We start from the raw sequence: 11,700 nt of genomic DNA on the forward strand, positions 1-11,700 counted from the left end.
CACTCCCTCCCATCTGTATTGCACTGCTAGCTGAGTGAGAAATTTTCAGTTTGCTAAGCCTCTGAGATTTGGGAAATGTTTTTAGAAGTACTTAGCCTATAATAAAAAAATAAAAATAACAATAAAAGTACTTAGCCTATGTGATGAGGATTGAGTAATGTATAGTATTGTTGAATCACTATATTCTAAACCTGAAACTAATAAAACACTGTACATTAGTTATACTGGAATTAAAAAGATTAAAAAAAAACTGAGAAGGAGGGAAGAAAGAAAGAAAGAAAGAACCTCCAGAACAATAAACTCTAGCTACTTATGTAAAAAAAAGTACCTAGCCTATCTTGACGTATAAGTATTACTAGGAGAACATGGATAGGTGACCCACTAAATTCCTACTTGATTTGAGTTACCTTAAAACCCTAAGTATGGCAAACAGAGAACTGATATGAGCCACTAGGTAGTCTGGATTCTCTCTTCATTACCAGACCTGAAAGTTGAAATATTATTCTCAGAACCCCTTGAGTCAGGCAGGACCTTGCAATAACATCACAAGTAGGTATATGAATATAGGTACTATGAATATTCCTCTTCCCCAAAGGTCTTGCAGCCACAGTTGAATATCATTGATCCTAACTGATAGATGAGAAAGCTGAGACTCAGAAAAGTTTTCCACATCACATACCTAGTAAATAGCAGACCTGGGATTCTAGCTTGTATTCCTTATTCTTAGTCACAAGACTTGTTGTTACAAACTTTTGTCATATGATACCCATACCTTGTCATGCATAGGTGGAAATTCATTCAGCAACACCTCTTAATAGGGAGGGATGTTGGAGATAAAATGCTTCCCCTTTGGGCTGAGAGGCCTAGTTCTGGAAGTCACATTAATTTGCTGATTTCCAAGTTAGCATCACATAAATAAATGAGAAAAAATATTGAATGACACATTTCTTCTTTTCAGATTTGACATATCAACTTTATCATATATTAAAAGACTTTTTATATCTAAATATGTCCATGCTACTGTTTATATATTTTTCTATTATTGGAAGATGACCAAACTATTTTATTTATTTATAGTAAATTGTTCCATCTGGCTATTGATGTTTTCCTTTTTAATACCCCAGAAAGAAACTCTATACCCCTTAGTAGTCACTCATCATTCCCATCCCCTCCCAGCTACTACCCCTATTCTACTTTTTGTCTCAACAGATTTGTCTATTCTGAATATTTCATATAAATGGAATCATACAATATGTGGCCTTTTGTGTTTGGCTTTCATTTAGAATAATGTTTTCAAGGTTTATCCATGTTGTAGCATTTACCAGGACTTCATTCTTTTTTTATGTGTATTGAATATTCTATTGTATGAATATACCACATTTTGTTTATTGGTTTGTCAGTTGATGGACATTTGGGTTGTTGGCACTTTTTCACTATTATGAACATTTGTGTACAAGTTTTGTGAACATAGGTTTTCAATTATCTTGAGTATATTCCTACAAGGGAATTGCTAGATCACATGGTAACTCTATGTATAACTTTTGGAAGAAGTGCCAAATTGTTTTCCATGGCAACTGCATGGTTATATATTCCCACCAGCAATGTATGAACATTACAATTCTCCACATCTTCATCAACACTTGTTATATATATATATATATATATATATATAATAGCCTTGCTAGTGGATGCAAAGTGCCTAAGGGACACATCCCCAGTGGTTCTGCTCTTGTCTAACCTTTCTGCAGAAATTGGTCCTCTTCACTGGTTTACTACTGGCCCAGATTCTCACATTCACTTGGAAATATTTAGCCTAATGGTCAGAAGCCACTTACATTTTACATTGTTCTCTACACACATCCTGCTGCTTTCCAAAAGCAATACCTGGGCCCTGGCGTCCTTCTCAGATATCCTTATCAGAAAGGATCTGAATAGGTCATTTACATGAAGCTATACTTGACTAATTGTGATGAGTGTGAGAAACTTCCAAAAATGAGAAAAAGAGAGAAGACACCCTATGTGAAAGACTCACAGAGTTTTCAGCTTCTTTCAGTTTATGGAGACCCCAGGGGCTTTGTCCTTGAGTACTGTGACAAGACAGCTGTTTTTGTATTTTTCCTTACAATAAACACTGTCCCTATTTGCAACTATTAATATAGCTATTCTCACCAAATTGATCTACAGATTCAAGCCAATACCAATAAGAATTCTTGCAGGCTTAAAAAAAATAATCAGCTGATTCTAAAGTTTATATGAAAATTCAAGGGACCTAGAATATCCAAAGCAATTTTAATAGAGAACAAAGTTGCAGGAATTTCCCTACCTAGTTTCAAGACTTACTATAAGGGTATAGCAATCAAGATAGTTTGATATTGATGAAAAGACAGACATATAGATCAATAGGGCAGAATAGAAAGTACAAAAATATACCCACATATGAGTACTTGATTTTTGACAAAGGTGCAAAGGTTATAGGAAGAAGAAAGGAAAGTCTTCTCAACAAATGGTGCTGTATTAGTTGAATATCAATATGGAACGAAATGAACACCAGAGTTTACTTCATACCTTACACAAAAATTAACATGAGATGGTTCATAAAACAAAATGAAAAGCCTAAAACTTTAAAACTATTAGAGTAAAATATAAGAGAAAGTCTTCACAACCTTGGATTAGGCAGCACATTATTTAAAGAGAACACAATTATAAAAGGAAAAGTGGATTAAATGGGTTTCATGTAAATTTAAAACTTTTGGCCTTTGAAAGAAACCATTAAGTAAATGAAAAGGCAAATCAAGACTGAGAGAAAAATTTACAACATACATATCAAAGAAAATTGAATATAGAATTTATAAAGAAATCTTGCAACTCAGTAGTAAGAAGATGAACAATGAAATTTTCAAAAATTAGCAAAATATTGGGGCACCTGGGTGGCTCAGTTGGTTAAGTATCTGCCTTCAGCTCAGGTCATGATCCCAGGGACCTGGGATTGAGCCCCAAGTTGGGCTCCCTGCTCAGTGGGGAGTCTGTTTCTCCCCCTCCCTTTGTACCCCCCACTCATGCTCATGCTCTCTCTCTCAAATAAATAGAAATCTTTAAAAATATTAACAAAATATTTGAACAAATTATTTCACAAAAGAAGATATATGAATGACTAATGAGTACATGAAAAGATGCTGAACATCATTAGTCGCCAGAGAAATAAAAATTAAAGCTACAAGATAATACACACCTTTTAGGATGGTTAAAATTTCCAACAGACACATGAAAAGATGCTCAACATCACTTGTCATCAGGGAAATACAAATCAAAACTACAATGAGATATCACCTCACACTTGTCAGAGTGGCTATAATCAACAACACAAGAAACAACAGGTGTTGGTGAGGATGCGGAGAAAGGGGAACACTCTTACGTTGTTGGTGGGAATTCAAACTGGAGCAGGCACTGTGGAAAACAGTATGGAGGTTCCTCAAAAAGTTGAAAATAGAACTACCTTATAATCCAGCAATTGCACTGCTAGGTATTTACCCAAAGAATACAAAAACACTATTCAAGGGATACATGCACCCCAATGTTTATAGCAGCATTATCTACAATAGCCAAACTATGGGAAGAGCCCAAGTGTGCATTGATTGATGAATATTTGTCAATGCACAAATATTATGAAACACACTTTATGGCTTTATTTGTAATAGTCAAAAATTGGAAAGTATCTAAGTGTCCATCAAGAGATGAATGGATAAACATTCACCATATCATGGACTACCACTCACCAGGAGAAAGGAATATGCTATTATTACATGCAAAATCATTATGTTGAATGAATGAAGCCAGAGAAAAATAGAGTACGTGCTCTGTGGTTCACTCTATATAAAAAATATTGCATAAAGCAAAATATAGTGACAGAAAGCAGACCAGAGGTTGCTTGAGGATGGGGATGGAAGGAGGGATGGATTACAAATGGGAAGAAAGAGACTTTTAGAGATAATGGAAGTGTTTGCTATTTTCATTGTGGTCATGATTTCATAGGCTTAAATCTATGTAAAACAGATACATGTAAAATGAATTGCATGGTTTATGTACTTTTTAAATTTTGATTTATACCTTAATGAAGCTAAATAATTACTCACATGTAGACACAGACTGAAAGGACTGGAAGTGATAATGTGTTTTGGTATTTTCTTCTCATGATATTTGGTTTGTTTTACTTTCTTCATTATAAGTTCATTTTTTTTTCCTTTGGTGGCCTCCTTAAAGACTCCCTCAGTGATATCATTTTTTTGTTACTTGAGGGTGAAAACATATGCTTCTGAAAGGCTCTTCTCAGAGATCTCCTCTTTCTCTTTTTAATTACTAGGCTTCTATCCCAAGCCTTGCTTCAAAAATCTATGCAAACATACATATTTTCCTTGAGAAACTAAACAAACATGAACACATAAATGACTGATAGGGATGAATGCATTAGTCCTTTTTGTTGTTCCTGGTTGATTCACTTTTCTTTTGTTTTCATATTTCTCTAATTTTCTTGCCAGTCTCTTTAGAGACTTCCAAATAATAGATCTCCATTGTCACCTTAAAAAGTCAGAATGTACTGCCCACCTAGACTAACCCTTGCATGGGATGTGTAAGTTAATGGAAGTGTTCACTAAAGTAACTCAGTTCTTGGGATGCCTGGGTGGATCAGTTGGTTAAGTATCTGCCTTCGGCTCAGGTCATGATCTCACAGTCCTAGGATAGAGTCCCGCATCGGGCTCCTTGCTCAGCGGGGATCCTGCTTCTTCCTCTGCCTGCCACTCCTCCCTGCTTGCTCTCTCTTTCTCTGATAAATAAAGTCTAAAAAAAAAAGTAACTCCGTTCTCTTTCAATCACCTTCTGACTCGGTGACTTTTACTTTTTCCCCTGGCTATTACTTTTTCCAGAAAGTTCTGTTCTCACTCCTCCACCCCTGCTGAAACATCCAGGAAAGGGTGCTTTCTTGTCTTCAATCATGTTCTGATCATGGTCCCTGAAATTTACTGCTTCTAGAAAGTTCTGTACTCATACCCCACCATCAGAGAAACTTCCAGGAGAGGGGTCTTAATTTGGTTCTCCTTCAACCAATCACACTGTGACCTTGTTCCCTGAATTTTACCACTCCCAGAAAGTTCTGACTTCATCATCCCACTCCCTCAGAAACACCAAGGAGAGGGAATTTATTTCAGTTCTTCAAAAAATCTTATTCTGAACCCCAACGTTGGCCTTTACTTCTTTTGGAAAGTCTGTCCTCATCTACCACCACTCCCAAAGAACGCTGATGAGGAGGCTTCCTTCAGTTCTCCTTCCACCAGTCAAGTTCTGATCTCACCTCCCACCCACAGATTTTTTAAAATTGAGGCTATCTTGAGAAATCTGGGATTGGTGTATGGAAAGGTATAGCATTGATTTTTCAGAAGGACCAAAAGGCCTTTCATGAACATCACTCAATCAGCTAGCCTTTATGAAGTGCCTGTGAGTTCACCACCTTGCATTTCCAGATCAGACTCTCCAACATTCCCTTCCTCTAGACAGAAGCTGAAAGATCATTCCAGCTCCAAAATGTTATAAGGGGCACAGAGCTCTCCTTAAATGTTTGCCAATTAAACATGCAGGGATTCTGATGACTGAGGTGTGAACAACAAATAAACAGTGATTTTGTATAAGTTGTACATGTTTGTAAATGTACACCACTGGTAACCAGCACACACATATTTCCAAATCATGCCTTGTGGAGGCACTGTGGTAAGGAGAGAAGCACCCTGAACTGCGAACTGTGGTCCCAGTTCTACCACTAACTGGCTATGTGACCTTGGGGAAACCATTTCCCTACCTAGTTTCCTCATCTGTGAAATGAAGTTTGAAGAAGTGACTTTTTAAATTTGTTCTTAGTTTTAAAAAGTTTTTTATTTAAATTCAATTTAATTAACATATACTGTATTGTTAGTTTCAGAGGTAAAATTCAGTGATTCATCACTTGCATACAACACCCAGTGCTCATTACATCAAGTGCCCTCCTTAATGCCCATCACCCAGTTACCCCATCCCCCCACCCACCTCCCCTCCAGCAACCCTGTTTGTTCTCTAGAGTTAGTCTTTTATGGTTTGCCTCCCTCTCAGTTTTCTTATTTTATTTTTCCTTCTCTTCCCCTATGTTCATATTTTGTTTCTTAAATTTCACATGAGTGAAATCATATGGTATTTGTCTTTTTCTGACTTATTTTACTTAGCATAATACCCTCTAGTTTCATCCACGTCATTGCAAATGGCAAGATTTCATTCTTTTCTTTTTTAAAAACATTTTATTTATTAGAGAGAGCACAAGCAGGGGAAAGGGAGAAGCAGGCTCTCTGCTGAGTGGGGAGCCCAATGTGGGGTTTGATCCCAGGAGCCTGGGATCATGACCTGAGCGGGAGGCAGACGCCCAACCAACTGAGCCACCCAGGTGCTCATTTCATTTTTTTTGATGGCTGAGTAATATTCCATTATACACACACGTGGGGTGCATATATACAAACACATATATGTACATATAGATGCACCCCACATTTTCTTTATCCATTCATCTGTCAATGGACATCTGGGCTCTTTCCCTATTTATTTTTTACTTAACCATTTCTTTTTTTATTTTTATTTTTTATTATTATGTTAATCACCATACATTACTTAATTAGTTTTTGGCTCTTTCCCTATTTTGGCTATTGTGGACATTGCTGCTATAAACATTGGGGTGCATGTGCCCCTTTGAATCACTATGTTTGTATCTTTGGATAAATACCTAGTAGTACTATTGTTGGGTCATAGGGTAGGTCTGTTTTGAGCTTTCTGAGGAACCTCCATATTGTTTTCCATGGTGGCTGCACCAGTTTCAATTCTTTTACCCTGCAACCTAAATTTAGAAATACATTTTATAAGGCTATAGTATCTCCTACATGTCTCCTACTAAAACAAGTTCCTCAAAATAATTTATTAAAAAGATTTTATTTATTTAGAGTGAGCTGGGGGCGGGTAAAGGGGCGGAGGAAGAGAATCTTGAGCGGGCTCCCCACTGAGCAGAGACTGCTCTTGTGACCCATGAGATCATGACCTGAGCCAAAACAAAGCGTCAGATGCTCAACCGACTGAGCCACCCAAGCACCCCTCAAAATAATCCTTAATGCTACTCATGGGCAATGGACTATGATGTTGTTTAAAATTGCTTGTTGTGACCCGCAAAACTAATTTCAAGAGCCATAATGGGTGGCTATTGTCACTTTGAAGAATACTGGATTATCAGGTTAAGATTTCCTTCTGCTCTTTCCTAAAAAGTTAAAGTGTCTGCATTGAAAATATACAAAAAAAATTTAAAAACAGCCTCAATCTTTATCTTAGACCTTCCTCAACCTGTTACCAGGTACAAAAGTCAAATATTCTGTTATCTCCAGATGACAGAGTCTTAGAGAAAATGGCCCAGGCCAGATATATAGTAGGGGGTAGCTTGGTACTTATCATCTCTGAACTCCAGTACCCTCATCTACCACTATCCTTACCACTCTTCTAATCAGTCTATTTTAAGGTCTTGTACTTTTCCTTTTTAATGTTTTTGCCCATCAAACTCAGGTAAGCATTCATCTGGTTATTTTACTTTATCATTCACATTTAATATGACAACACACACGTATGTACATATAGATACATACATACATACAACAGTGGCCTCAGATTACAGGTGTACCTTAGATTTACCTGGAAAGCTTGTTAAAAATGGCAATTCTGGAGTGCCCATTTGTGGGTCTGGAGGATAGAAGCCAGGTGTTTTATATTCTCAAAAAGCTCCCCTCCCAAGATGTTCTTATGTAGGTGGTGGACTCACACTCCTTGAAAAACAGGACATACATTCTTAAAATTATACCAGATGTTGAGTTATGAGTATGATCCTTCCTTGCTCATTGGATGGGAACAACAATAAAAAACAAAGACTAGAGATCTTGAGTCCAGGTAGCTAGGAGAGGAAAAGTAGTATTAAAAAATAAAGACTAGGGTGAAAATGGAAGATTGCTTTTTAAACTGCTTTATTAATTTCACATTATGAAAGGAATAGTTTTTCCTAAAACTGAGTGAAATTGTCCTACTGGACAGAAAATTTTACACTGAGACAAAACAATATTTAATTACAAACTGGTAAGTGGAAACACCAAAAGGTTTACAGAAAAAGTAAATCACAAAACTACAAGCTTGTAGAGCAGAGGTCACATTATTGACCTCGGAGAAAACCTTAGGATTCAAGGTATAAGGCAAAAGTCATAATGATTATCAGGTTCAGGAGTTTGGAAGCGCTTATGATGCCTCATTTGCTGCTCTTTAGTCTTTCTCCTGACTTCCATCATCTGCCCTACAAACTTTTCCTCATCATCTCCCACTTCATTGTGATCAATATGCCTGCTGGGTATGGCCCACCGAAAATTAGGGACAAGTCGTCTCATTCGCCCCAGCCTGACATTTCTTCCATGCTTCTGGCCTTCACTCCCTCTCGAATTGCGTGATTCCTCTTCATTCTGCACGGGGCCCTGTTCTTCTCCTTCTTTTTCCTGCTGGGCATTTTCCATGTTGACATTTTTCACCGCTTGTTTCTGTTTGGACGCCATTGCTCCTAGAGGTAAGAGACCAGAAAAAGGGCTATTTTCTTGGTGGGACGATCAGCACCGAGGACAGAGGCCCTACTACGCACCTTTCAAAATTCAGAGCCCTGGATTTCAAATGCTTTTTAAAATTTTACTCTCCCACTGGAGAGGCTCCCTACGCTCTTCAGGGGGCTCCCTGTCCGAGCCCTCTACACCCCGCCCCGCCCCGCCCAAAGCCCACCATTTTCCCTGCCTATCCCTGCCCAGGCCTCTGCAGGCACCAAGATGGAGGACGGGCTGGCGGGTGGGGGCGGGGGTGGCGGGAGGGAATTTGGGGTCTCAGGGCTTTCCATACGTTCCCTTCGGCCCCCACTGTCCCCCGCACCGACCTGGGCCTATCCTTGCAGTCTCCTCCTCCTCTCGATTCTCGCCGAAGAGTGCGCCGCCGCGACACTTAGACCTGCACACCTGCAGAGGGCCGGGGTGGGGGCAGCGGGGGCTGCTGCAGCCGCGCGCTCCCCGCCGACCCGACGCTACCCAGCCCCTCCCGGACCCCCCACGGCCACCTCGCCCCCACACCCAGCGGCCCCATCCCCCGTGCTGACCACCATTTTCTACACCAAGAAGGACGGGGGCGGGGCGGGGGGCGCAAGAGGCAGGTGTTTCCGAAGGGTCATCGCCTCGCCGCGGTCCAGCCCTCCGCCTAGCATTTTCTGCGGCCAAACGCGGGCTGCGGTGGGGCGTGAGGGCTGCGGTCCTTGCGCCGCTTCGCCGCGGGGCAGCCGGTCCCCCAGCAAGGCTCCGCGGGCCGCGTGGGCTCTCCCACACCAAGCCCAGGGAACGCTCCCCCTCCTCCCGGTCCCTTACCTGCTTCCCCTCCGCCTCCGACTCTTTAGGGCCGCCTCTGGCCCGCACGCCCTCACGTCCACCGGGAGCAGGTACCAAGAAGCAAGTGAGTGAAGGCCGGCTCTGACGCTGGAGCGAGGGCGCGAGTCCGCGTTGGTGGGTCACGTGAGGCCTTCGTCACGGCGAGTGGCACCGCCCCCATCCCGTGCCGGCTTCAGCCCGCGCGAGGGCGCACAGCCGGCTGGCCAGCACAGGTCCTCTCTGCTGCCGCGTCTTTAACAGCACCAGCCTGGGCTCCGTGGCTCTTCTTTGTATATTCCTGGGCCTTTCTGTGCGGCTGGGGAAGGGCAGTATCTTCTCAGGGACCTGTTGGCCGTTCCGTTCTTCTCTGGGGCCTTGCCTCTTCCTCTCTTTTGCTCCCGGGATACATCCCTACCCCCTCCATGACGCCGGCGCAAAATTTAAGGGGGTGCAGAAAAACCTTAGTAGTGAAGATAATCGTATTTTAATGCAATATTTTAAAAAACAAAATTAATGCAAAAACATCTATGAGCAAGATGTCACAAACACCCTGCTCCCAACCTGTGGTCCTCCTGGCTACCAATGTTCACCATTTTCTTTACCAAAATGTGTATGTGGGGTGGGGGGGGCAAGAAAGGAGATGGAATTTTTTCGAATTCTTAATACCTTTTTGTTTTGTTCCTTTTTCGATTAGAATTGTGTTCTCTTTGTAGTTTACATTAACTTTATTTTAACTTTTGTTACGGAAAATTTCAAACATATGCAAAAATAAAATAGTATAATGAAAGCCACTGTACTCATCACCTAGCTCCAACATTTAACTCATTGCGTGTTATTTCATGTATATTCTTACCCACTTCCTACTCTTAGAAATTATTTTTGAAGCAAATCCCAGTCGTAATATAATTTTGTGCGTAAGTATTTCAAGGTACATGTCTATAAGGACTCTCATATTTATATATTTATATAATTTATATATATAATATATGTATATTTATATCACAATAACATTTTCACACCTAACAATGAATAATTCCTTAATACTGTTTTATGTCCAACCCGTGTTCAAATTCTCAATTCTGTCATAGTTTGTTTTTTTTTTTAATAGTTTGTTTGGATCAGATTCTAAATAAAACCTAACATGTATTGCTGCTTTCAGGATACTCTTTTTGTCTTTGGCTTTGACAATTCGACTGTGATGTGTCTTGGTGAGTGTATTCTGCAAGTTCATATCTGATGTTGAACTTTTCTATTGAATTTTTAATTTCAGCTACTGTACTTTTTAGCTCCAGAATTTTGTTAGTTCCTTTTAATAATTTCTTCCTGTTTATTCATTTTCCATATTTGGTGAGACATTATTCTCCTGGTTTATTTTACTTCTTTGTCCATGGTTTCCTTTAACTCTTTGAGCATATTAAAGACAGTTGACTTAAAATCTTTCCCTAGTAAGTTCAGCTTCCTCAGGGACAGTTTCTACTAATTTCGTTTTTGCTGTGAATAGGCCATACTTTCTTTGCATGTTTTATAATTTTTTGCTGTTGAAACTGGACCTTTTGAATATTATAATGTGGCACCTCTAGGAATCCTATTCTTCCCTCTCCTCAGGATTTTTTGCTGGTTGTTGTGGGCTGCTCTTTGTTTGTTTAGTGACCTTTTGTGAAGTCTGTATTCTTTTATCATGTGTACCACTAAAGTCTGTTGCCTTAGCTTAGTGATCAGCTGGTGTTTTGACTGTTAAATACCTGGAGCCAGTAAAAGAAAAAAAAGAAGAAACACTCTCAGTCTTTGCAAATTGGTCTGTGCTGGGGAACTCATTCACTGCTTATCCAGACCGTTTTCAACTCTGCATTAGTTTTCACTTCCTACTTGCGCAGAGTCTGAACGCCAGCCAGAGGTGAAAGGCCTCCTCAGGCCTTGGAAGCACTTGCATCCCATCCTGGGCATATGTGTGGTCTTCTCAATCTCCCTGTATATTGGGGAGCTTTTAAAATCTCTTATTCTCCCATGTATCTCCTTTTCCAGCCTCTTCCTCCCAGCTTTCTCATTCTATTTATTGTTTGTCCTCAGTACTGTCCTTTGCCCCAACCTGCTAGGTCTAATACCCAGGCCTTTAAATGCTTTTGGCAAAAGCCACTCCACTCCTGGGAAGGCTCTGAGGCAAAATATAGAGAAACCTTGTGCTCTCCGTGAGAAGGACCTGACAGATGGTAGAGACCCATAG

At 40.2% G+C, this 11,700-nt stretch overlaps 1 protein-coding gene across 2 annotated transcripts; it reads right to left on the bottom strand.

Annotated features, from left to right (window-relative positions):
• Positions 1-8,046: 8,046 nt before the first annotated feature.
• BEX4 (brain expressed X-linked 4) lies at positions 8,047-9,620 on the bottom strand. 2 transcript variants are annotated; one of them, XM_021691113.1, is made up of 3 exons: positions 9,480-9,620; positions 9,002-9,080; positions 8,047-8,641 (listed from the first exon to the last, which is right to left on the bottom strand). In XM_021691113.1, the coding sequence occupies exon 3, from the start codon at positions 8,634-8,636 to the stop codon at positions 8,274-8,276; it is 363 nt and encodes a 120-aa protein (XP_021546788.1). In that variant the 5' UTR covers positions 8,637-8,641; positions 9,002-9,080; positions 9,480-9,620; the 3' UTR covers positions 8,047-8,273. The 2 variants fall into 2 exon arrangements, with proteins under 2 accessions (XP_021546788.1, XP_021546797.1); XM_021691122.1 differs by lacking the exon at positions 9,480-9,620 and having other exon boundaries at positions 8,053-8,667; positions 9,002-9,010.
• Between the last annotated feature and the right edge of the window lie 2,080 nt (positions 9,621-11,700).

The sequence above is a fragment of the Neomonachus schauinslandi genome, chromosome X (assembly GCF_002201575.2).
Source record: "Neomonachus schauinslandi chromosome X, ASM220157v2, whole genome shotgun sequence".
Classification (NCBI taxonomy): domain Eukaryota; kingdom Metazoa; phylum Chordata; class Mammalia; order Carnivora; family Phocidae; genus Neomonachus; species Neomonachus schauinslandi.

Coding starts and splice junctions, on each gene's coding strand:
- BEX4 (XM_021691113.1), bottom strand. CDS start 8,636: ATGGCGTCCAAACAGAAACAAGCGGTGAAAAATGTCAACATGGAAAAT.